We start from the raw sequence: 26,925 nt of genomic DNA, 5'->3' as shown, positions 1-26,925 counted from the left end.
GACAAAGATTTCCTGCATACTTTTTGGACATGTCAATTTAATAACCCAGGCAACAAAAAGAACCAAAGAACTCAATTTCGATCATCATTTAGTTCAAAATATCATAATTGGCACCAGCTGCAACAATACAGGCCAATTCATATCCCCCCCCCCCCCCCCCCCCCCCCACCCCACCAACAAAAGGAAAAGGTAGAGGCTAATTGTTTTTTAGCTGACTGAACTGATCTGCCCATAATGAAGGTTATGAAGCAGAATGAGCTTCAAACCCTTTGCACTTTCTCCTTTGGCTGACTTTTTTAAGGGGCGGCGAGAGTACTGCTCCCTTAAAACTACATCATCTAAATAAGACCATGTAAGTCCTCTGGGAGAGCTGTCAGCCCACAAGAACCTCTCAGAGAAGGGGTTCACTAGACTCTCACGGAATTCTTGTGCTGTCTCACAAATCAAACCCTGAAAAAAAAAAACACAAAGGGAAAATGTGAGTACAAATTTTTTTAAGTAATATTATTTAGTAGACCGTTATACAACTGTCATATAACTGGGATGACATGATTATGAAAATTAGCCTTTGGATTAGCAAGGTCTTATAAGAAGAAAAAATTGAAAGTTGATTTCTAATGCCACACATCCTAGTCGTATAGCAGTCTACTAAATAACATTAAGTTTTTTTTTCATGCAACCCTGGGAAAAGGGTGCAGATTGTACCTCTGCCATTGCTTTTATTTTCAGCGTGACATCGTCACTGAGAAGGACGAGACGTCCATCATTGTTCCTTTTCCTGTATAGAAGAGCATAATCAAGGATATGGTCTTCTGCTGTTGGTGAAACAATTAAACTCCCATAGCTTGAAAATGGCATTGAGCTTGCTGTCCCACAGGAAGACCCCATCCTGCCCTCACCATAAGGAGATTGAGGAAAAGCAGGAGGGGTAGGAGCGAGCGCCCTATCCTCCTCAAATGAGCTCTGCACATGAATCCACCCCTTTGATTTCACCATACATTCCTCAATCCATTCTAACACCAAAGAAGCCTCTGTTGTTCTTCTAAACAGACTACCACGTCGCTTCAGAGTATCCAGCTCCCTTAGGACTGAATAAAAAGAATCATCCATATTTGCGCAGAAAAAAAAGAATTACTTCAGCAAATATTTGATGGGAATATTTAAATCAACCAGAGAATTGATATAAGCGAACTACTTAAAATTAGTTACCCATTCTTGGAATAATTAAATGAGTTCCCTTGAGACCCTGTAAAAGAAGCAATGACTTCCTTGACTCCTTGTTCAGAAGAGTAGTAGTGTCCACTACCATATTCCAGCTTCTCTTGGCCTCTCCGGTGGAGTTGTTCTGCAAATGAACTTCAGTTACACATATATACACTTGACAAGGCTGCCACTTAAGACCATGGGAGGGAATTATTTATTTAAACAGATACAATTTGATTTTTATCAACTTACAGAAGAGATGTTAGTGAACTTCTCATTAGTTTGAGTACAGGTGACGGAATTGCAGCTTCTCATAGCAGCATCAGGGACCGAAGTGTCTGCTCTGCTCTTGCCTGTGGAGTTCACAAGTAAAGATTGAAAGGGCACCCTTTCTGATATTATCTTCATCGGCATTATCTCTTTTTCCAACCTCACTCGATTTCCATAGGTGGGTCTAGCTGATTCCTGTTCATGGACAATTTTTGGTGTCTGGTTCTCTTTGTCTGAAGAGGCAGTCATATCTTCTTCTGGATGGATACCAGGGCTGAAAGTAATCTTGGAAGAGGATGATATCCATGATTTAGAGTGCTTAATTTCTCCTGTCCTACCCTTCATTTTCAAGGATTTCACAAGAAGAGTGTTTGGGGTGAAATTCTCCTTGTTCGGGGTAAAAATTTCTTCTTCCTCTTGTAAATCAGTGAAAAGAGCTTTAGCAATCAATTTATTTTCGGTGTCCTCCCGATTATGTGATCCAACTTCAGCATCAACACCAGCTCTGATTGTCTTACCTCTGCTTGCACCTGTTTGAATCTGAGGAACACTAGCAGGTTTACCTCTTCTTGACCAAATGCTACACGACTCTAACTTTTCTTCTGATCCAGGTGACGATCTTTCTGAGAGTTCTATTTCAGATAGTCCTGCTGCAGCAAAAGCAAATTGCTGGGTCAGGCTTTCTTTTTTTTCTGTAACCTCCGGGAGAACTGTTACAAGAACTTCCCCAGCAAGCAAAGATGGGTCCATGGATTCTGTTGTAATAGGTACAGAATAAAGGCTTGAGATTTCCCTCTTTTCGAGGTCATTACTTGATTCACTCTGGTGTTCAGCTTCTTCAAGTAATTCAGCTCCTGAATGGCTCTTTTCATCAGAACATGCAGAGTCCAGGCTCGCCAGCAAGTTTATTTCTTGCTCAGGTGTGCAGTAATCTTCCTTTCCTCTATCAGATAGTGATTGCAAGGCCAAGAGAGTCTGTGGGGTGTGGCTTCCTTCATCGACTTGTTGGTTATTAGTCTCTGTAGGAACTTCCTCAACTGGCAACAACGAGTTCTCCATAATGAGAGGTCCAGACCAAGGTCTTGAAAGATCAGCTTCTTCAAGTAATTCAGCTCCTGAATGGCTCTTTTCATCAGAACATGCAGAGTCCAGGCTCACCAGCAAGTTTATTTCCTGCTCAGGGGTGCAGTAATCTTCCTTTCCTCTATCAGATAGTGATTGCAAGGCTAAGAGAGTCTGTGGGGTGTGGCTTCCTTCATCGACTTGTTGGTTATTAGTCTCTGTAGGAACTTCCTCAACTGGCAACAACGAGTTCTCCATAATGAGAGGTCCAGACCAGGGTCTTGAAAGTTCAGCTTCTTCAAGTAATTCAGCTCCTGAATGGCTCTTTTCATCAGAACATGCAGAGTCCAGGCTCACCAGCAAGTTTATTTCTTGCTCAGGTGTGCAGTAATCTTCCTTTCCTCTATCAGATAGTGATTGCAAGGCCAAGAGAGTCTGTGGGGTGTGGCTTCCTTCATCGACTTGTTGGTTATTAGTCTCTGTAGGAACTTCCTCAACTGGCAACAACGAGTTCTCCATAATGAGAGGTCCAGACCAAGGTCTTGAAAGTTCAGCTTCTTCAAGTAATTCAGCTCCTGAATGACTCTTTTCATCAGAACATGCAGAGTCCAGGCTCACCAGCAAGTTTATTTCTTGCTCAGGTGTGCAGTAATCTTCCTTTCCTCTATCAGATAGTGATTGCAAGGCCAAGAGAGTCTGTGGGGTGTGGCTTCCTTCATCGACTTGTTGGTTATTATTCTCTGTAGGAACTTCCTCAACTGGCAACAACGAGTTCTCCATAATGAGAGGTCCAGACCAAGGTCTGGAAACATCCCTCTGCCTATTGTCTTTTTCCAATAAGATACTGTTCTCAGTTTCTTCAGGCATTTCAGCTACTCGATGAGTTGCTTCTTCCTCCTGAGCAGAAAATGAAGAATCCATGCTTACCAAAAGCTTAAATTCCTGCTCTGAAATTCTTAAGGAGTTCTCAGTGTCTTCTGTTTCAGATAACACTTCCATGACAGAATGAGGTTTTGGGCTACAGTTTACTTTCTTCAATTGCTGATTTTCAGTCTCCAAGAAAACTCCTCCAACAGGCAAAGACAAGTCCACCAACTCAGTTTCAGGTCCAACGGGCCCAGACCGAAGACTCGAGATTTCCCCCGGCTCATGAACAATTCTTGATGGGCTGTCATCTTCTTCCTTTTCATCATATATCATATTTTCAGGCAACAGAGGCGCCGATGGTATTTCCTTCTTCACAATCAATTCCAAATTCTCCACAGAAAACAAGGAATGTAATCCCTCCAAAATTAAATCTTGTGATTGAATTTCCATATTTTCAACTGAAAATGAATTCTCATCCTGTAAAGTAAAAACACCCAAATAGAAAGCATATAAAGACAAAAATCAACTGCATTTCTACAAGTATATTAACAATCACCAATTTCTATGGCGTCGACCATATAAATGTATACATTCTCATCTCACCCAAGATTTCTCTTCCTCTCCTTCCACTACCAATGAATCACTCTCTTCAATGTTTTCATTTCCGATTGACACAGGTTTCTCATCCTAAACAAATCCCATAAATAAAAAAGGAAACAAAAAAAAAATCAAGAACAATTTCTACAAACAACTTGTGGGCACTCTGCAACTTTTGCTATTAAAGAACAAATCTCTCACCTGATAAGTTTCCACTGCATTTTCCTCTTCTTTCTCCTCCGTCATGCACACATCCAACTTGGGCGGCACAAACGGGTTTTCCAAATCGTAGGCGCGACTCAAAGGAACCCAATGCAGCCTATATTCCCTGCTCGAGCCACCGACCCTCACCGTATCTTCCTCCTTCAGCTCCACGCGCATCCCCGGCTCTGCCTTCTTCCCCGAAACCCAAGTCCCGTGCACTGCACAAGACCAAGAAACCAACATGATTTTGGTTCTTCTTATTAAAGAAGAAGAAGAAGAAGAGAAACCCAAAATCTCAAACCAAAGAAAAAGATTGAACATGAGAAAGAAAGACTCACCGGACGATAAGTCCACGACAGAGAGGTGTTGCTTGGAGGGGTTTGAGTGGATTTGGAGGTGGAATCTGCTGATGCTGGGGTGAGTCAACGTGATGCTGCAATCGGGGTGTCGTCCGACAGTCAGGATTTCTTCGTGATCTTGGTCTGGGTTTTGGGCAGTCGACGGGGGTGAGGGGGATTGGTGATTGTTGACGATGAAGATGTTCTTGAGAATGGCTCCGTTCTTTAGGACTGTGAACACTGGGATTTTCGTCTCTTCTTCCCCGTGGGGTTTCGACTCTTTCTTGTCAGCCATGGATGGTGCGGGCTTGGCTTTTCTCTCTTTCTTTCTCTCTTGGGTTTTAGAGAGCGATAGAGAGAAAGGGAAAGAGCAAAAAATGTGGTGATTGAAGAATTTCTTTTCTGGGTCCGAGCGTTCAAGAAATTGATTTCTCGAGGATTTCCACACACACACAGAGAGAGAGAGAGAGAGAGAGAGAGAGAGAGAGAGAGAGAGATTTATTGGAGGACAATGGAGAAATTGAAAAGGTTTCGGTGGCATTCGATTTCGAATGTTTGAAAAGGTGACCGTTGTAATAATGTATAACGGCTACCTTTTTTCTTTTTAATTGGCAATGTGCAAGTGATAGGGTGGTGAGAAATGGATCTAAATTTCCTATCAATCGGGTCAGCATTAGTAGTATTTACCTTATATTGGTTTTATTCCTTATATTTATGAAAAATTTCATGAAAAACATAAAAAAAAAACCTCCCACAACAGATGCCCTATATTTAGATGAGGGGGTTGAGAATGAATAGTAATTCCCTATGTATACATTTTTACTATTCATTCCCTATGTATTATTTTAATAAAAAAGAAGTAAAAAGTAGTTTTGTTTTCTAAATATAAGAAAAATGGTTGGGAATCTACTGCTAGTGCTCTTTTCCCTATGTATTATTTTAATAAAAAAGAAGTAAAAAGTAGTTTTGTTTTCTAAATATAAGAAAAATGGTTGGGAATCTACTGCTAGTGCTCTTAGAGCACTTTCAACAGCCACCCTATATTGGTTCCCTTTCCTAAATATAGGGAAAATTTCATAAAAACTCACAAAAATTACCCCATAACAGGTACCCAAAATTTACATGTTCTTGCTGTGAATCGACATTGAGTAGCACTATAGCTTTCCAATGAATTTTTTTAATGAAAATAATCCGGCTCTCTGACTCTCTCTCTCTCCTTCAAGGCTAGCTTCACGCATCACTTCATCTCTTTCACGGCCATGTTCGAACCATACTCTCTCATCTGTGTATTTGCTAGGAGGAAGAATATGCAATAATATATATATAGAACTCGTTGAGGAGAGAGAATGGATTTTCATCACCGAATCCGATAGAAGGAGATGACAAAAAAGTTCACTGGAAAACACAAGAAGCGTTTCTCGCCGTCGTTGTTGCTGAATTAGCTAGTGTTGTCGTCGTTGAAACCAGGGACGGAGCCAGACATTTTAATGGGAAGGGGCCAAATTTTTTTTTTTTTTTTTTTTTTGTAACTAGGGATTAAAGTATATAAAGCTAAATTTTAAGTAAATTAAACATAACCCAAATTTTATATTTTTATTATTCCCTTCAAATTAAAAATCAATAAGCAAAATTGAAAAGAAAGTTTTTGGGAAAAAAAAGTAAAGAAAACCGTTATTTAAAGATTCAGAAAATGAAAAATAAAAAATAAGCTCTCAGTTTCTCTACTGAAATTGAGAAATTTCAGCTTGATGAATTGTGTACTTCTTGACGTTCTTGCAAGGCTTTACCTGGATGACATGACACTTGAAACTAACATTATATTGCTCCTTTTGTTAGAACAATTCATTCTAACTAACACAGTAGCCCACTAACATACTGTTATACAAAACACATTATATTCTATACAGACCACATTTTGCTAAACGCAACACAAAACAAATGTAACGCATATCTTCTAAACTTTTCTAATGCCATCTAGTTATATTGAAATAAATTCTCATTTTATGTTATCTTTGCCACGCATTTTTAGGAAATCGAGATTTGCTAGGCGTATGACTCTTCGAGTCTACACATGTCTTCTTCCAATGCACTGCTTTACTAAACCCCTTTAATTTACTTAGAAGAAAACCTCTGCAAATTTGTAAAAGCTATTTCCATTGTTATCCTTCTCAGACATTTCCACTGTTACTCGTGAAATATTAAAGAAAAAATTTTTAATAATGAAGCTATTGTTCCAAATGAGATTAAACCAGTTGAAGTGATGATAAAAGAGAATGGGTCAAGGAGCAAAAACAATAAAAAATCCTTGTTAGGGGCCAATAGGCAAAAAATACCCTAATAATTTTTTTTTTTTTTTTTTTTTTTTTTTTTTTACCTTTAATTTTTTTTCCATCTTAAAAGTTTGCTTATTGTTTAAGCATGAGTTAGAGTCCCATTTGCTATATAGAGATTAATTTTGAGATTATAACAGTGACGTAGCTAGAGTCGAGTTGGTGAAGGCTTGAAGGGAAAATTGTGTTTCACCTCACGAAGTCTCAACACGTTTAAAAGTGAAAACCAATAACTGAAAAAAAAAAAAAAAAAAAAAAAAAAAAAATCCAGAAATTGGGGGGGGGGGGGGGGCATGTCACTGGTTGAAACCCTCTGGAGCCAAAGCTTCTTGCTGGAAAAGTTGGGGATGACCACATCGGGGACCTTGATGCTTCTTGGGTGGGCCCAGAGAAGGATCCTCGTCGATCCTAAGCCGTAGGATTCCGTCGAAGAGAGGTCGACGAAGACGTGCTGAGGTGAGGTCGCCGTCGGAGATAATGGAGACGTGCTGGTGAGGACTGGGCTATGGGAAGACGGTAGCCTATTGTTGTGCAAATTTTAATACTCGCAAGTGCACGAATCGTTTGCAATATAGCGTTTTGCAAGTGCGAGGTCGATCCCATAGGGAATTGTGTTGCAAAAATTAATCTCTATTCAAACTAATCCTATTTTAACCTAGTTCTAAATTTAGGGATTTTTAACAAAAGAAAACATAAACAAAAATAATGAAAATAAAGGGGTCTAGGGTTTTGGAATCCACACTCACCAAATCACAACAACCTAATCTCATGCTCATCACACATATTTCGAATTCTTTCAAACCAAACTTAGGTATGTTCTACTTTTGCTTTAAAAATAGTTTAAATCATTCAATGAATCCATTCTTCCACAAATCACAAAAGATATCTAGTTTCAACTAAATCATCAAATGTATCCATAGAATGAAACACAATGAATATCCAACATAAATGAAAACCCAAGCTATCAATTTAATGAAACCATATCAAATCATCACTTGTATCCGGAAATCACAAGAGATATCCAATAATAATCTCAAAAATCGGAGTAGAACAATGAGAAATCAAAGCTCATAAACTCAAATAGCATAAACAAGCAATGAAACTTAGTTTCTATTCAATGGTGAGGTTTCATCCTCAACCCTAGACGAAATTTCAGTTATACATCACTAAAGAAAACGTAAATGAACAAGAAGAATCAATAAAAACATAAATAAACTTACAAAGGAAGGTGGTTCTAGGTGAAAATCACCCAAGAACCCTAAGCTAGGTCAAAATCGGCCATTTGGGGCGCCCAAACGGTCTCTACCGCGGCTCCTCTTTTTGAGAAAATGAAAAAAAGACGTATTTATAGAGTTAGCTATGGTTTCTGTTCCGCAAAAATTCGATCGATCGATTTTCTACTTTTCGATCGATTGAATTAATATTCGATCGATCTACTTTTTCAGTATTTTTGAAAATTCAGCTTTTCTATGTATTTTTGCCTTGAAAATTGTCATTTTTCTCTTATTGTCCTGCAAAACGCAAAAACACTAAAACTAACCAAAATATCAGAAAGTAACAAAGCTAAAGGTTTAACTAATGTAAATTAAGGAGTCCAAATATACACTTTTTGGCACTCATCACCTATTCCCACAAAAGATTTGATGGATCCAACAAACACTTGTATCAAATGCCTAAAGTTACAGACCCAACATTTTGTGGAGCATGGTTGGCTTGAACTCAACAAGTGATCGGCCTCAAAATTGAAGGTGAGAGGAGTGGTGGAGTTTGGGGAGAGGATTGAGGAGGCCGTGGAGGGTGAAGGAGGCTGAGGCGAGAGAGGAGGGATTTGAGGAAGTTTCTGGAGAAGACGAGAGAGAGGAAGAGAGAAAAAAAAGAAAAAAGAAATAAAATAATAAAGAGAAAACATAATAAAATAAGATAAATAAATAGTATTTAATTGATATAGGAAAAATTAAGGGAATCTATAGTTGTATGATTTTTTATAGGAAAGCAAAAAATAGTTTTGTTCCCTAAATATAGGGAAAATGGTTGGAAAATTGATGGGAGTGCCCTTATACATGTTTTTATTAATGCTATTAAAAAATAAAAAATAAAAAATAAGAAAGTCTTATTAAAAAATAGTAATATTATTTAGTAAATTATTATATGACTACTATATAATTGAGATGGTGTGACAGTAAAAATCAACTATTTTTTTTTTTTAACAAGACATTGTTGATCCAATGATTGATTTTCACTGTCACGTCATTCTAATTGTTGTATAACAATCGTATATTAGTCTACTAAATAAAATTACTTATTAAAAAAATATGATACTTTTTGAGATTGAGTTGGAAGAATTTTCATACAATCTAATCTGTAAAAAATTTATGTCCATTACGAACTTTGTAAACAAACAAGATCTATTTCATGCTTCATATAATATTTTAATTGATGATCTAAATTAAAATTTAAAAATATAATCATGTATATATTGCCGCATAGTAAAAATATTACCACATCATCTAAGTTTTTTGAATGGTATAACATTATATACGCTTTTAAATGCAATAGTATAAAAAAATAAAAATAAAAATAAAAATCTAGACTACAAAAATAAATCGCAATTTCACTATTAGCATATAAAATCATTAGTCTTTTTGGCCTAGCGCTCTTTTTTTTGGGTCAAGATTATAAGGTTTTTATTATTATTTTCATTATTTTTAATAAAGTAAACTACATGATTTCACTTCTGACTCCGAATTAAATAATGTTATAAATCACATTTTTATCCTATAAGGCTAACGAATCAGTCCTAATCAACCCTTAAATGAGTCATTATTTTAAAAATAAAAAATAAAAATCCAAAGGTTGATTTATGAGATAATTATAGAATAAAAATGTAGTTTCTACCCTTACTCTCATCCTAATTTCAACATGTTTGTACCTCATCCTCAGACAATATTTTATCTATCTATTGAAAAGAAGACAAATATCAGAAATTATCCTCCTCTGTAAATGGTCATAGAATATATTGTTACAGAAACATCTCTCTCAAGTAGGCCAAAAGTACTGCCAGGAGGGAATAAAGAATGAAAAATGCTAGACTTACTCCCAAACCCTTATTTTAGCAGGGGGGAAAAGAGGGGACTTAATCCTCCAAGTCTACATACAATAGCCGTGACAAGAAGGAAGTAAATTCTATAAAACGGAAACAAAATGGTATACAAGGATTGAGCGCATTTTTACACCATTCAAAACTTGGAAAGTCAAAAAGTTCCAAAAAAAAAAAAAATAGTAATTTTTTTTTTTTTTTTTTTTTTTATTATTATTTATCATAATATGACAAACACTACTGGCTATGGCTAGCAAATTAACATTGTGGGGTGGGGGGGTGTTCAGTCAACATCACAGCAACAGGAAATCAATCCTGCTTGTTGTTACGAGCAAGCCTCGCACGATATGTGAGCTCAGCCCTTTTCCATCTAACAATGAGGTGACATAAGGAAAAGAGAGTGTTTACCTGCAAAAGGAAAGAGAAGGTCCAAGTAAGCACAACTGAGAAAAAGCATTTACCATAGGGAAAAACTCAGTTGCAAAGTGATTGACACTGACCAAGATTAGGATAGCAATGACTAGAAGAGGCCCAGACCAAAGCGTCGAGAGAAAAACTCCGGTCCGATCAAAATAGTTCTGCCCGGCAAAGCTCTTCCAATTTTCACCCAGGAATCTATTGAGATTCTCAGCAAAATATACACCAGCCACTGCACCACGTCACCACTTATATTAGGCCATGGTTTCATAGAGAATCAAAATAAGCATGAATGGGAAACTAATTTTTTTTGTTATATATGGCATGCATAACTTGGAGTGCAGAACGATGAGCTTTTTTGTTATATACTAAAAGTCGACACCAGGTGCATTTGGTATGAGTATGATGAGCTTCAATCCTAGTCATGGCTGGCCTTACTAAAAGTACATATATCCATAGTTAAAAGATAATGATGTCTAAAAAGCGAAGTACCAAACTGCTGACGTGAAATAAATTTAGTGCAAGTGCATGGGAAACATTTAATTGAAACATCAAAGCAACACATCTAAGATTTTCAACTTTAGACTATCTCTTAGTTATTCCAAAATGTTTTAACATGTTGAAGTTCGAAATATAGTTGAACGTCCCATTTTAGCATGTGAAACAATTATAGTTCTCTCGCTTTCCTGGAAGAGAGATTTAGAACAGTTTTTCACAAATCATTGTACAACGTGAAACTTCAGAGGAAAAGTAGATACATGACTTAAAATGTGACGTGGGATATGATGGTATAAACAAATTCAATAGCCTGAACAAGGAAATGAAACGAATAAGTAACAAAGGATTTTTTGGATGATATGAGAGTCAAATCACTGCTGGCCACACCATTAACTTGTCTACATAAACTACTAAAACAAAATGAAAATCAATTATCATGTCAATCTATCAAGACAATGACAGAGAATAGACTAGGTTTCCAAAACTCCAAAAAGAAATTGCTATCCATCTCAATGTCTTATGAGAAATCAAATGTACTGTGGCAATGGCATTCTGTAATTATTGGGAAAAGTAACCATGGAAATTTTTTGTCACTGTTTGTACCACCCATTAAAATAATAAAATTTTAATGGAAGAAAATCTCCCATAATTAGATGCATCCATAAACTACTGTGATATGCTAGTTTAATAAATCCGAAATTACAACTAGAAAATTGTTTGGGGCCAGATGAAGAGTTACCACACAATTTCCAGGAACTATGGGTTGCTGCTGCTACATCCATAGAACATCAGTGCAATTGAGGTAATGGAGATAGGAGGTGAAATAGAAGTAGGTATCCTCATTGGGTACAGATTGAGAAAGGCTACCATGATTTTTATTTTTAATTAAGATCAAAGCCATACTAAGACAAGCAAATAAAAGCTTATCTCTAACTGCAAATGAAAAGGAATGATGACAAGATTGGTGGACAAATAACTAAATCTATCACATAGATTTTCCTCCATCGGTGGAGATAATCTGAGGCATTGAGATAGCACTGCGCTAAAACCCAAAGTAGTGCCCTATAACACTACAAGAATAACTCAAATAGAGCACAAATGTTTCTGCAGTTGCATCCCCACCGGACCACCTTGGTGTGCCGGATTTTGAAAAGAGTCCTATAGTGCATTAACTCAATCACAAGAATCATATATATATATATATATATAATAGCCGAAGCACAAGTCAAGGTGGTTTAAAATCATAACATGGTTCAATGAAAACACAAGGTTAAGAAGCGTTTTAAGTGTTTGAATGAAAGTGCATGTTTAACAGTTGTTGGGTTTTAGGAGAGGAGAAAACAAAGCCTACACCACCTGGCCGTTCATTAACTCTCTCTTTAACCCTCCATTCACCCTTTTCTCAAATTTCTTTCTCAATCTTGGGTATGGTATCATGTTCAGCTAACAGACATTCTCTTAATCAAGAATTTTCATTTTTTATGCTTTAATTGAATATGTATTTGCAAGAATTTTCATGAACGTGACAGAATTTCCATTTTTAAGGCAACGATTCCTTCGCTCGCCTCGACGTCTTCGTTGAGTCTGAGATTGAAGCTGCTGTTCATGTTCGATCCTTCTCTCTCAGTCTCCTTTTCAATTTTGAATCTTATGCTCTGTTTGGTTCTCAGGAAGAATGGGAGTCTTAATTTTTTTTCCTTTTTGATTCAATTGAATATGCAGAAATCTGAGATGGCTTCTAGGAGAAAAAGGAAGGCATCTGCTGCTGAAATGAAAGCGGAACTTCGTCAAACCAAGGCTCCATTGATGGATGAAACTCCTATTGGTTTCTTTCATTGGTCTTAGTTTATCAAATTATAATGTTGATTTTTGGTTTCTTCTGCCATTAGTGAGATGATTTCTTCAAAATTGGTTTACTAAATTTGCTGGTTTAGAAAAGTTCTGAAATTATCAACTTTAACATTTGTTTTCATTTTCAGATGTTGTATCAATTCACAAAACTATTGAGAACTTCCGTATCCTTTACAATACCAAGGTTCATTTTCTTCTCCGCTCAATTTGTGATGAAGAGGTAAAGGTTGGTCTGTCTAAACTACTTGGTTGAATAGTGATGTACTTTTTTGTTTTTTATGGGATTAGGTTATTGTACTATCTTCGTAGATATTGCTTTCAAAAAGAATGTTTCCTTCTTTTAAAAGCATTATAGAAGGGGACATTTAATATCTGCAATCACAAGAATAATGATGTTTCAACATATTCAGTAATAAATCAATTAGGCTGCAATGGTGTATGACATATATGAACGTATTTAGAGTGAGTTTTTTTTATTTTATTTTATTTTAATTAAAAAAAAAATCATTCAAAATTCCCTTGGGAAGAATAGTTCATATTTAAGACTACTGTTAGTATTGGTGAACCTCATAGACTTGGATTTTCATGTTCGTGTATCATATATATGCTCTCATTGAGTGGCAATGTGTCATGTATTGTAGATTCATGGAATAGGTCTGTCTTCCTGAAGCTTCTAACAGGAAACGAAGTTTTGTTTTGTTGAATATTTTATATGCATGTTTGTAAATGGTGTACCAAATCTGCAACTTTTTCTTTGAACAGGAAGCCTTTTAGATTTTAAGCTTCTGACCCATCTCTCTTAAACTCTTTTATGTTGTAGTTGTAGTATACAAATATATAGGAGTTTTTCTCTCCTTATGAACATTTCTTGTGGTAATATTTTGTCATTTATGGTGTTCTGCTTACCTATTATACATAGATTGTGGTAAATTGAGGTTTATGGGGCTTACATATTGGTAGTGCCATTTCTTAAATTTACTTATAAAAAAGTAAAAAGAAAGATTCTTATAAATTTAAGGTAGATCTTATTTCAAATTTGGAAACAGTATTTATGTCATTTAAAATAGAACAACAAACTTTTAATCATTCAACAAGATCCATTAAAATCCAATTAGCTTCATGAGAAGTAGTTTTGATGGGCTACAAGCTGTAGTGTCTTGAATGACAGGTCGTTTAGCAGCAACAAAAAATTTAATTAAACAGAGAAGTATCTTGGTGTTTGAATGTGATGTTTTTCATTTTTGAAATTAAATTATAATGAAAACAAAAACTGCGCTAGTCAAGATAACTTCAAGATCATGTGCTTAAAAGAACATCCGAGTGAATTGACATCTTTTATTACATTGCTTATTGTTCTGCACTCTTGAGAGACTTTTTATTTCAATGCAAGATGGCAGAGTGCACACCATAATTTTTTTGCATATTTAATGTTAAGCACACTGGAAGTATACAAAATGAAACACTTAACTAGGAATAGAAAAATGAACAAGGAAATTAGCAAATCTAATAGCCAGTGGGGACAAAAACGCCACCGTCCAAAGATACAGCGTATGAAAACGGGGACAAATGTTGCTTGTGGACAGATGTTACTTGTGCAAGAGAGATAGAGAATCTATGGATCATCTTCTTCTTCACTGTGATATGGCTTACGATTTGTGGACTAATATTTTCAATCGTTTTGGTATGTCGGGTTATGCCGAGAAGAGTTATTGACTTGTTTGCTTGTTGGTGGAAGTCTGGAAGGCTGAGGAGTGCTGCAATTTGGAAGATGGTGCCCATTTGCATCTTTTGGTGTGTTTGAAGGCAAAAACTTTATTACGTGGGAAACAACCTGTGCTTCAATTATTTCCTCAGCCACTAGTTCTAAAGAAATTGGTGGATTATGTTGCCCTATGTAATATGTTCTTCGGTCACAACTTGGACCATGATGGCTAATTCAACTAGTCTTTGCATCAAAATCATGCATGTTACTCAGTTATCAATGGGCATTTCCCTTTTCCTATTCCTAAAATTCCACTACTTAATAATGGGAATATCAATCCCTTATTTTTAGGCTACTAATGGGAATATCAATCCCTTATTTCTTTCCTAACCTAATGGGACATAAATCCCTATTTATCTTTTATTCACTTAATGAGGGACATAGATATAATTCCATCAATGCCCTTGTCACATACCCTAGATACGTAACCAATTAACACGAGTTATTACTAAAAACCCTCACATTCTCCAGCACCCCACCCCCCGGAAACAATAAAATAATTCATATCCTTCATCAAGTTAAACAAATTTTTTTTTCTTTGATTACTAGGAAATCAATTATCAAGATATCAAGAAAAAGGAAAGCAACTATCTTAACCAATTAAAATCAAACTCTCATAAACAATAATAAGCAACTTAAATAGCTAAAATCAGAAGATGACTGTAGAGAATATGGAAGTAAAAGACCTACACGCAAGAAGGAACAAGCACATCTGAAAATTGATATTCTTCCTTGAGAAGATCGTTAGCAGCAGCAACACGACATGGAACCCCATTAAGCAAGCTAACCAAGGTTCCTGTCAAAAGCAATAAAAAATCAAATAATCGTCACAAATAATTCATCAAAAAAATCATCACAAATAGGATCTAAACCACAAACCATATGATAACCACACAAATCATACTTACAAACATACAAAATAACCAGTTTTGAAGAGATATTAGCCAGCTGAACATGAATGAAACACGTATAATAATGCAGACACACTGACATTGAGAGACAAAACTCCGAAGATTTTAATTTCAATTTTCCACAAGTTAAGCCAATATAAGACAGCTACGTTATGCATCACTTATACTATAATATAAATCTACAAGACTGCACATTTTCAGTTGGGCTATCATGATCGTGGCTGCAAATCTAGATTCATGTTAGCATTAGATTTATTTATGGAACTGACCAAACCAAAAAAAACGGGGGGGGGTTAACCCATTTCCACCAAATGAGACTTATTGCAGTCAGCAAATTATCACAGAAACTGAGTATTTGCATAAGATTCAAGATCTGGGTGAGTTTGGAATTTTGGACACTCAAGTCCATTTCGAAAACCAAAGTAAGGACCGGAAAGAAAATGAGATTTTAAGATCTGGGCATTGCATATAAAGTTTTGGTTTCCGTGGAGCAAACAGAACAATGATTGGAGTGGCGTTACCTTCCAGTCGATGGCGTGGAAGAAGCCGATGAAGTTGTCGTAGGCGGGACGAAGACCGGAACGGAGCTCGGCGGATAATTTCTGGACGAGATCGGCCATTTGCTCCATGTGCTGGTCCATAGCCGATTTCAGCTCCTCCATTGAGTTCAAAACCAAAAGCTCTCTGCGCTGCCTTTAGATTGTGCTAGAGTCGGGAAGTCGATGCCTCAGATCGCCCGTTTATAGGTATTTATATAGAGTTAACGTCATCTGATCTGACCAGTTCAAGCTTTGCCATGTCATCACTTCTATTTCCACTTGGTTCCCCTCTCCTTTGCTTTAATCCATGGGTATGTTTGGCAAATATTTATGCATATTAGATAAGTTAGATTTTAAAATTAGTAAAAAGTGATAAATGTGAAATAAAATAAAAAAAATTTGTATAAAAAAGTGAAAAAAATTTGTATTGTAGTGAATTTATTTATTTGAATAGTAATAAAAAATTATTGATATGATATAAAAAAGTGAAAAAAAATTGGAATGTTTTGATGTTGATTATTATTGAAAAATTTTAAAAAGTAAAAAAAAAAAAAAAAGTCATAGCACTATCCTATACAGGCAAAGACATTGCCAAACAAAGCCCATATTCCAAAATGTATAATGTCAAATATAATTGATTTAACAGATAAAAAGAAGCCACATTATTATCTCGGACGGTAAATGAACAAGTTTGTTCGATAATTTGCTCTTATAAAGTTAATTCGAATTCAGTTTGAAAATGTAGAAACTTGATCGTGCAAGCAGAAACTCGCTCAATTATTAAATGCATGAGAAATACCCGTATAAACTTGGTTCGACTCATTTAACACTCATGAGCTTAGGTCGTATAAAGTTTCGCTAGGCTTCTTAACCCGTCTCAATAGCTTGTTCATATATATATATGGGACTTGATTAGTGTACTATACCCACACAACAATGACTGTGGGCTCACCCCATGTGAGGGGCTGTTGTATCATTGTTGTGTGAGTGTAGTGTAAATAGCATTTTCCGCATTTTCCTATATATATATAATAAAATAGGTAATATGAATTTAAGTAGGGATATTAATCATTAAGTAATATATGTTATATAAGTTACTTTATATATATTTGACTTCTTACTATACAAACCAAGATAATATGTTAAAGTTAGTACACTAACACCTTTTTTTTTAGGTAAAATTTCAAGCTTTAATTAAAAACATGATAATACATCATGCTCAACAGTTACAACTATCACTATAAAAACTAGGATAATCTCTCATCTATATTTGCTCAAAAAATTGCAAAATTGTTGCTTTTGCTAGACGATGGGCTGTCATGCTTGCTTCCCTTTTGGCGTGCCTCACATGCCATGATTATAGACTTTTGAGCGTGTGTTCTCATCATCAAATCGATCAATTGCCTATATCGACTTCAGGATTGGCCTTCTACATCGCATGAAATTCTTCTACAAACTCCTTTTCACCTCTTACTAGTTGGGAAAGGTGGATGAGATGATCATATTCAAATACTACTATATTTCTGCGAACCCATATTTCTCTTGACTATATATTGTGGTCATTAGTTATACTTCTTTCTTCTCAAATTTCTCTAATAACTCGCTTAGGATATATAGGAAAGCATCACCTCGGCTAGGGCATTTGATGATGGACATCGCCACAGAATATAGCTAGTATTCTTCACATCTAGTTCACAAATAGGGCACAACGGGTCTTGAACAATCGTTTATTTAAAAAGGTTTTCTTTGGTTGGCAACAAATTATTGCATGCCTTTCACAACGTTATATCAGAAAGTTTTACAAGCTCTGATCTACAAATTATTGCATGCCTTTCATATGCCTTTCACAATATGAAATCATGCAGAAAAGGCAACAAATTATTGCATGCCTTTCCCAACGCGCCGCTACATTGACAAAAGGACTATATGTGTGAAGGATTAATTAACTAGATAACTAAAGCAGTCATTAAAAAGTAGCTGTCCAAATTCATTATCTAAATAAATTAGGTTTACAAAAATAATGAATGTGTTAGAAGACTATATATCAATCATACACAATGCCATGCAGAGGCTGTAAGCAGACACCTATCCTGCCACCCAAGAGAAATGCCTCCTCCATCTCTTTCAGAAACTCTGAACCCACCACCACCACCACTCTCCCCCTCAAGCTGAAGGGGACAAGTTGAAGGGCTCCTAATTTTCAGAAGAAGTTTTGCTTGAATAATAGACTTGGAGCTTAATTTAATACCCATGAAACCATGATTCTCCATTCTTGCCTTCCACGTTTCCATCCTTTCATATGTTAAGCAATTTGAATCACTATTCTTATCATAGTTAAGCAAGCTTTTGATCTCTTTACCAAGATGGTTCTTCTCAATGCTCAACCTCTCTGTACTCTTCAGTGGAAGGCAATCATCCAGTGAGTCAAACAATGCTGCAAAGCAATGCAACGACTCCATGAATCTTGACAAGAAGCTTCGTGGGCTTCGGCTGCCCTCTTGTTCCACTAAGATTATAACAGAGGGATTAAGCGAATGTACAGATTTCAATGTGTCAGAAATCTTCTCATCATCATTCAAAGTATTCATATAGAAAACCAAATTTACTGCCAGTGTCTCGTTCTTCTTCTTCCTTAAGTTAACATTAAGCTTGGAGTTGGAGGAGCAGCCTCTTAACAATCCCTGGAATTCGAAGTTCAAGTTACGGAAGCCCTTTGAGAAGCTTACCAGCCTGTCCTCTGTTTCTTGCAGTTCTTCCAAGGTTCTTCCGAATCCTGTTATCCGGAGGGATATTCGATTTCCACTGGATGCCTTTTCGGAAATCGACTGGATAAGAGAAGGCCATTGGAACCCATAAGAGACATCAAAATCGACAACATGTAATGTTCTGTTGTTTTGGTCTTCCTCCTTCTCAAAGGCCTCTATTATGCACTGGTTGGCAGTGAAATGAGCAAATTGGTAATATGGAGACACCCTGTAGAGATCGGTGAATGCAAGAAACTCTTCTTCGTCTGTAGGGTCCTTCATGATCATGTTGTAGAAGGGAGATTTTCGGGTGAGAAGCCTTGCGGCCAAACCGTCGGCAAAGTAGGCTACAACTCGTTGCAGCGATCTGCCGGTCGGAGACACAGTCCGGTACAACTCCGTCAGATTCTCCACAGCAGAGCCGACCTTGTTTTGGTCGACTGCGGTGGCTGTTATGAGCAACAAATGGATCAAATGGAGGCCATTTCCATGATCTTCAGCAGCTACTGCTTGTGATCTCTTGCGGTCTAGTTTTAGCATTTGTTCCCTCATTTGAAGAAGCCTAAATATCTTCCCTTCACAGCCTTCATATGAATGCATTGGGCTCAAAGCATCCCCTCTCTTCCTCTTCCTTGTCCTCCCATCACCAGATTCTGAGACAATCGCAAGGCTAAGATTCAAAAGCTCCTCCTCATCAGTGTATTCCATGATCTCTGCGTGTGTGAATGAGAGAGTGTGTAGATTTGGGACATGGGAGACAAGGCCATGGTTGGGTATTTAAGGAAGGGAGTAGCATGGGAATAACTAACAGATATTCTTTCGTTCAATAGAAATGTTATTTAATAGACTGTTATAAAACGACTATCATACAACGTACTAGGATCGACGACGTGACAGTAAAAATCAACGCTTAATTTTTCTTTTGAGTAATGTTCTATTTAGTAAACGGTTATATGACTACCACACAACTAAGATGACGTGACAATGAAAATCAACCATTGATTTTTTCCTTATAAGTTTTGATTCAACTGCTAATTTTAATTATTATATTATCAAATATATTATATGGTAGTCATATAACAATCTACTAAATAGCATTACTATTTTTATTTTTTTTCTTACAAGCCCTTGTTGATTTCTACAAGATCGCATTACTCTTTGACATGGGAATATAACCAAAGACGAGAGAGATTGGATAGTTTTCTTTCTTTATCTTTTTTTTTATCAAATGAGATATGGAGATAAGATGGGTATCTTTTGATTCTTCAAGACCAGTGTTTTAGGTCAAGAAAACTATTTGATTTTTTTGATTATTATATGATCGAGATGCTTTTCAGATCTATGAAAGGGCATTCTTTGGGGTCCTTTGGTAGTTAGGAAGGCTTAGAAGATGCCATGCACATTAGACAAAAAGTAGCGAGAAAATTGGGGAATCAATCTACCGTCCCTGAAGAATTGTCCTCATCCTCCCCTTCTAGATGCCCTAACAAATACTTCGTCTTCAGTTGATCTTTCTCCAAGACCTTTTCTTAGTACTTATCTGACTGTGTTTTCTATGGGGGTTGCATTTTTTATCGAGACGTGTTTGGTGCCATTTTCTTGCTCATACTTTTTGTAAATTTACCTTTTAATATGTGGAATCTACATGTGTGGTCTCATAAATTCAAAAGAGATGTTTGGTTTTATTCGCTTGCGCAACACATCTCTTGTTCATCTCCGTACAAGAGATATGCAAGTCTACCATTGAATTTATGAGACCACGTGTGATTTTACAAATTCAATGGTGAAATTACAAAAGAGATGTGCAAGAAAATGACACCAAACACATCTCTAAATTCAATGGCGGATTTGCATATCTCTTGTACGTAGATGAACAAAAAATGTGTAAGAGAATGAAATCAAACATTTCTCATTTTTATCTTGGGAGAGAGTATTGCTCCTCGATCAGTCTATTGAATCTGGTTCATATTTTAGTTAGGTCCAAAGTCAATTCATTGTATCTAGCTACAAGGATATTTATCAGCTTCCTATAAACTTTCGTGTACATATCTAGCTAATCCAATTGATGGCGTAGCTTATAGTTTCTTACAAAGAATTTTTGTCTTCATAAGGGTAAACAATTCTTGTGTCAAAATCTTATAATTAATTAGGAACTGTTTTGCCTTTGACAAAAAACATTCTAAGTTGCAATTATTGTGACCCAATGTGGATGTATGTCTGCCTATTGGATCAAACCTAGCTAGGGTATCAAGTTGGCTTTTTGTTGAATGACAACCTTTCCATTTTGATTCTCTTTTTGAGAACGTTAGGAGATGATTGCTTAGTTTGTATGTCAGTAAATGTTTTCAATTGAAAACATTTTTCTAAAAAAGTGGTTATTATCATATGAAAAATCACCAAATATTTATTATCATATATATAATCTGAAGAGTTGCGAGAGAGAGAGAGAAAGAGACAGCGAAGAAGAGCTAAGAAGGAAGAGATCGAGTGTGCAAAAATAGAAGGCCTTCGGAAGTAAGATTGAGATCTAGTGTAATTGTCTGTCCATATTGCTTGCAATTTGGGCAGACAATTGTGAGAGGACCCACTTTCTCGGACAAGTAGGCTCCGTAAAAAGCCATCTCAAAATTGTCTGTCAGAAAGTGTGGGAAAGAGGCGAAAAATTGCATGTTTACGCGCGCAAATGAGAATCATAAACCATTTTACGTCTCGTAAAGGTTGTTACTTGGTCAACTAAAAATATTTTCAGATTGACTAATATTTTACGCTGCCCCAAACAATTAAAAATAAAGAAAACATTTTTCAAAAAATATTTTACCGCGAAACAAACAGGCCGGGCTAGAATGTAATTGGTCTACGAGTTTGACAAGAAACATGAATTCTCCCTATGCATATATAATTGCACTTGTTGGCAGGGCATATTCTTTGTAAACATACTATATAGAAGAAGCAGTGAGCTTCTAGTGTTCATTTGGAAACAAAATCTGAAGGCATTAATTAGTATAATCATGTTTCCTTCAATGGTTTCCAACTTTGATTCTCCGTCTGCTTTTCTTCTAGTTTAACCACATTCTCTTGAACTCTAGGGTTCGGCTTCTTTTAGGTCGATCGTTGCATTGCAATTTACAGAACATCAGAGCAAGAAATAATAATATAATATAATATTAATAGATCGAGTTGCCAATTGTTGTTACATTGAGATCGATATACCTGCATGCATGTCTGAATTAGTCAATGTTTTGAGGGCATCTGCAGAGCTTCAAAAATCACATGACCTTAACTGTTGATTGTCTTGTTTTGAGGAGGATATGTTACGGCAATCTTTACCAACATGATCGACAGCTCAATTTAGTATTATATATATATATATATATATATATATATATATATATATATATATATATATATATATATATATATATTAATTAATTAATTAGCTGTAAGCAAGCTGATGATTCCAAGTGGCATCTTCTCGTGCAGATATATTTGCCAAAGTATATATATATCATCGTATGTCTCATGCATATAGCTTGACATGATCCGATCCCATAAAAAAAGTGGATTTTCTACTTATGAGAAGAATTGGGGACAGCCAATATTCTGCATGCCGACCAATATTCTTAATTCCTGACATAATTAAGTTTAAATTTACCGGTTTCTAATTCTATTTGTTTAAATTTTTGCGATAAGTAGTGATTTGATATGATATTAGAGTAAAAATCATAAGTTCGAATCTTGTCTCCATAATTTACATACATAAACTAATCAAAACAACTAATTAACACACACTAATTAAGCACAAAAAAGGGGAATATGCCAAAGATTACAAAGAACTCTATTGTGGATTGAGTTTTTACTCTTTCTAATTCTGGCAGTAAGTCTACTTGTGATAATCCATTTGAACAGATTGAAGTAGGTCTTCTTCTGACCTGCCCCATTACTATATATCTAACCAGAAATGAATACCAATCCTAGCTAGCATGTGGTCTCTTGGCTTTACTATGCTTTAAACATCTGCAATACCTTAGATGCCTCCCTCTCAAAACAGAAAGGGGAAAGTCTAGTTATATTCCATTTTAGGCTTTAAAAAGAGTACGATATATGCAAACATGAGTTAGGTAGAACTCAGTACCCTTGAAAATAAGCTTGTAAAGAAAGGATCGATGTACAAGAGTTTATATATACACAAATGGTTAATATTACACTTAACCGATATATATAATATGAGACAATTAGAATCGCAACATATCATCACGCTTCTTATCAATCCGGCATCCACAGAGGCGGTCACTCTATCTTATAGGCCGCTCCCTCTTTGACGTGAAAAGTAGTTTTGATACTAATGAAATGATACAAACCTTATTAGGTACTATTGGAATAAGTGACTTATATTCTCTTAAGCTTAAAGAGTAATACGATGAGACTTAGCCGCACTCCTGTGGACATGAGCATATTGTCGAATCACGTAAATTTGTATCAATTTTCTTTCTCTCTCTTTTTGATTCTATATCATTCATCATTGTTGTATGTGCACGGTAACAACAGGTACAATTCACCCTTAACAACGAGCTTGCAAGAAGAAAGTATCCAAAAATTTATATACACATAACTAAGATTACAGTTAACCTACATGCTAGTTATAAGTAAAAGATCACCTGGGTTAAGCGACCAGGTTTCCAATCATCAATTCGAACTTTGCTTACGTATATTCTTTCTCGATAGCTATGTCACATAAGATCTATATTATTGAGGTCCATAGTTTTTCTGTCTTATTCTATACATAAAATAATAGATAAACAAGAAAAATGGATCGTTAGATGTAAAACGTATCTAGAAATCTCTATTTATATATATATATACACAAAACTATATATCATTATTTTTTAATGATCGATGATTTAACATGATATCAGTAATAATCTTAAATTTAAATCTTAATTCTATAATTTACCTTCATTTTAATTAAAATATTTGTTAAATCACAAGGTGCATGTCTTATATATATAAAATCATTTATTTAATAATATAACAATGTTCCAGGGTAAAAACATGTAAAGTTAATGGGGAGATATATATATATAAAGTTACAAATAAAGGCTGTGATTACAAAGTGAAAGTCATTTGTCTTTTCCTTTGGCTTTTCCTCACAATATTGGATTTGAATATTCTTTGCTCCACATGCAGTTAAAATCTTTTGAAAAGACAGATGCTATTCCTTGAAAAGCTAAGGAAAGTTCTATTCCTCCACCAGGATTTGGTATAATCATGGCGTCAAGCTTGTCTTTCTCCGACGAAAATGTCATTTTCTTTACCAAATACCCTTGTCCATACCCAATGTGAAAGGCATATATTTTCATATTTGTTAGTTTTTGATTGGCCGTATTCTGTTGATAAAATTACTATTATGTATTGTTGCTACTTTAACAGAAATGCCTTAATTTTCAGAATCTTCAAGATATTGAGAGATTATTTTTCTAATATGAAAAGAGCCTTATTATAACAAATTGCAGTGTCATAAGCTTCAAAAATGTTATTTTAGAAATTTCAGAAAGATTCTATATAGATTTCAATTCAGAAAAATAGGATCCTTTGTTTCCGTCTGGACGGCTTAGTTAAGCGTCCAGACGTTCATCAGTCAGCAACATCCGTCCGGACGACGTGGCAATCCTGTCCGGACGCCTCTATCAATGTTTAGAAGATTCGAACAGTTCAAGGTTGCATTCGTCCGGAAGTCAGGGCTACACTGTCCAGACGTGATCCTTAATAAGGCAAGACGTGGATAAGAATTGCAACTGTTCGGACGTCAGGACAACACCGTTCGGACATAGTCCTTATTATGGTAATTACGTGCAGCAGAGGTGCAACCGTCTGGACGCTAGGGCAACATCGTCCGAACGCATTCTTATTCAGGAAAGCTTTTTAGCGCATTATGGAAAGCTGGTTGCACAGTAGTCCGTCTGGACGGCCTCAGCTTGCTCCCGGACGCCGCCTAGAGAAAACTAAATCAAAGTCGATTTAAGTCTTCTGTAACCTATAAATAGAGGCATATAGACATGTATTATATACATAATTCGGTATTGAATTCTTTAGAGCTTAAAAAGAAAATTTTAGGGAGAACCTGTGAAGATCCGCTAGATCTCAAGCCGTTACCGTTGTGTATTATTGTTGTTCTCATAATTGAAGTCTATCTTAAGGAGGAGCCTTAAGGTAAAAGAATTCATAGAAGACCCATTCAAGTAGGAGACTTGGTTGGGAGGCGTTCAATTTGGGTTACGCGTCAAAGTGCTAGATACGATCGCTGTATCAGGTATGTGAGTGTTACTGTTTATGTACTAGCTTTGTCTTCTGATAGTGAATTTCCTGAATTTGGCTGCTCCAGAGTGGTTTTTCCCTTAATTGAGTTTCAACTTCGTTAACAAAATATTTGTGTTCTTTAAATTTTGCATTTACAATATTTTGTTACACATTGTGTACACACACGGTAAATCAGAAGCCATCTATTTTTCAATATTTGTAACATCCTCCATGAGCCATTCTTCCTTGTGCATGTCTTCATGTTGCCTCACTGTCAACGCCATTTTGGCCAGCATCTTTGCTTGGGTTGTGGCCGCCCACAGTAACTTTGAATATTTTCTTGAATCTTTGTATTCTTGCTTCTGGGAATTAATATATATATATATTTTCTTTTCTTTTCTTTTCCAAGAAAAGTATATATCAGCTTGAGCAGCTGATGTTATTAGGATATTCCAAAATAAAACTATTAAGAGTCATTTGTGAACATGGAAGAAGAATCTATATATGTGAAAACGATACCAGAACAGAAAATTTAGAAAGAAACAAGTTGCTGAGAAGCTGCTTAGCTTATCGAGGATTAATTCTTTCTGGTTAAGCTCTTGAAAGAAAATTAGGGGAAGAGGGTATATATACATATATAACATCTGGTTAATTATTGTATTTAACTGAGTTTGAGATGGATTAAATTTTCTAAATATATTTTTTCAATAGGATATTAGTAGTATATATATTGTCCTTTTCAATTTAGGCATGCAGCTCAAAGTTTAAATGTTATTTAATATTCCTAGAGTACTGACAGGTTGCTCAAACTTAATTGAGGGCAAGGCTTATTTTCAAAATTAATAACAAATAAATTGAAATATTAGAAACACTTTTTATATGTACCTTCCGTCAAAAAATACTTTTCACATTGATATTACATCAAAACACTTTTTAAAGTTAATATCAAAAACACTTTTTAAAACCATTAATTATCAAATATACAATAATTATTATTATTATTATTATTATTATTATTATTACATTATAGACTAGTTGCAAGAAGTCAAATCAATTTCGAACAAAAAGCAGTTAGTGAGACATGTTACATCTATATATATATATATATATATTCTTTTTTTCTTTTTAAAAAATCAACCCTACAAATCCAATGATTAATTTAGAAAATATATGTACAAAAAATATACAAGAGATGTAAAAATATCATTTCTCGAGTTCATTTTAGCCTTGTTTTGAAAATGCCTAAGGTTGCATTTCGAGTGGTTAGAATATAGAAATATAAGTATGAATAATTATAGTGTGTTTGTTTTGAATATTATTTTGAATAATATTCTACTTTTTTCAAAAATAAATTATATTTTATTTAATTTTTTAAATTTTATCTCACAAAGTCAAACCTCGTAATTCGTGCATTGAATTTGAATCATATTCGAATTTAACACTCAAACTAATAAACCGGACATTAGATAATAATTTATTCTTATAATTATTACATAATATTATTAAATTCAAATCGGCCTTATGACACTTCAGAAAATTAGTCTCATATTGGAGAGATGAACAGTCCACATTAAATGGGTGGATTATAAAGGTCCTCATAAATGCTAAATCTCATGCAGATTGGTTTCTTATTGTGTAAGGTTGAGCTTAATAAGTGATTCTTGAAAGTTTTAATTGCAATTTGACTAATCCTTTTAGAGTTTACTAAGTCACTGCATAACATGAACTATGACAAGGACGTGACACCCCATAAAGTTAGTTTCGCATTGGGAAGATGAAAAATTGCCCACATTAAGTCGGTGGATTATAAATATGCTCATGATGCTAAGTATTACATTGGTTCCTTACATTGGTTTCTTCTTTTTTTCCTACAAGTTTTTCACACATTTGTTTCTCTTCAATATGGCATTCGACAGACTTTGCAGATAGCATTCAGAGATA

The 26,925-nt window shown here is 35.4% G+C and overlaps 3 protein-coding genes across 4 annotated transcripts; all 3 read right to left on the bottom strand.

The window, feature by feature from the left end:
- Positions 1 to 164: 164 nt before the first annotated feature.
- LOC133867327 (FHA domain-containing protein PS1) lies at positions 165 to 5,010 on the bottom strand. 2 transcript variants are annotated; one of them, XM_062304052.1, is made up of 7 exons: positions 4,542 to 5,010; positions 4,201 to 4,421; positions 4,006 to 4,089; positions 1,456 to 3,879; positions 1,210 to 1,345; positions 706 to 1,088; positions 165 to 450 (listed from the first exon to the last, which is right to left on the bottom strand). In XM_062304052.1, exons 1-7 carry the CDS (start codon positions 4,834 to 4,836, stop codon positions 208 to 210), a joined length of 3,786 nt encoding a protein of 1,261 aa, XP_062160036.1. In that variant the 5' UTR covers positions 4,837 to 5,010; the 3' UTR covers positions 165 to 207. The 2 variants fall into 2 exon arrangements, with proteins under 2 accessions (XP_062160036.1, XP_062160037.1); XM_062304053.1 differs by lacking the exon at positions 4,006 to 4,089.
- Positions 5,011 to 9,846: 4,836 nt separating this feature from the next.
- Positions 9,847 to 16,147, bottom strand: LOC133866582 (uncharacterized). Its single transcript, XM_062303147.1, has 4 exons — positions 15,929 to 16,147; positions 15,187 to 15,292; positions 10,469 to 10,617; positions 9,847 to 10,376 (listed from the first exon to the last, which is right to left on the bottom strand). The coding sequence occupies exons 1-4, from the start codon at positions 16,067 to 16,069 to the stop codon at positions 10,278 to 10,280; spliced, it is 495 nt and encodes a 164-aa protein (XP_062159131.1). The 5' UTR covers positions 16,070 to 16,147; the 3' UTR covers positions 9,847 to 10,277.
- A 1,765-nt stretch (positions 16,148 to 17,912) lies between these two features.
- LOC133866583 (GRAS family protein RAM1-like) lies at positions 17,913 to 19,469 on the bottom strand. Its single transcript, XM_062303148.1, has one exon. The coding sequence runs from the start codon at positions 19,396 to 19,398 to the stop codon at positions 17,995 to 17,997; it is 1,404 nt and encodes a 467-aa protein (XP_062159132.1). The 5' UTR covers positions 19,399 to 19,469; the 3' UTR covers positions 17,913 to 17,994.
- Between the last annotated feature and the right edge of the window lie 7,456 nt (positions 19,470 to 26,925).

The sequence above is a fragment of the Alnus glutinosa genome, chromosome 4 (assembly GCF_958979055.1).
Source record: "Alnus glutinosa chromosome 4, dhAlnGlut1.1, whole genome shotgun sequence".
NCBI lineage: Eukaryota > Viridiplantae > Streptophyta > Magnoliopsida > Fagales > Betulaceae > Alnus > Alnus glutinosa.
Note: the sequence above shows the minus strand (reverse complement) of the source record. Positions and strands in the feature narration are given on the sequence as shown.

Coding starts and splice junctions, on each gene's coding strand:
- LOC133867327 (XM_062304052.1), bottom strand. CDS start 4,836: ATGGCTGACAAGAAAGAGTCGAAACCCCACGGGGAAGAAGAGACGAAA. Junction 4,422..4,541: donor TGTCGTGGACTTATCGTCCG/GTGAGTCTTTCT, acceptor GGTCTTGTGCAG/TGCACGGGACTTGGGTTTCG. Junction 1,346..1,455: donor AGTTCACTAACATCTCTTCT/GTAAGTTGATAA, acceptor GTTCATTTGCAG/AACAACTCCACCGGAGAGGC.
- LOC133866582 (XM_062303147.1), bottom strand. CDS start 16,069: ATGGAGGAGCTGAAATCGGCTATGGACCAGCACATGGAGCAAATGGCC. Junction 15,293..15,928: donor TCCACGCCATCGACTGGAAG/GTAACGCCACTC, acceptor TGCTTTTGACAG/GAACCTTGGTTAGCTTGCTT. Junction 10,377..10,468: donor TCATTGCTATCCTAATCTTG/GTCAGTGTCAAT, acceptor TTCCTTTTGCAG/GTAAACACTCTCTTTTCCTT.
- LOC133866583 (XM_062303148.1), bottom strand. CDS start 19,398: ATGGAATACACTGATGAGGAGGAGCTTTTGAATCTTAGCCTTGCGATT.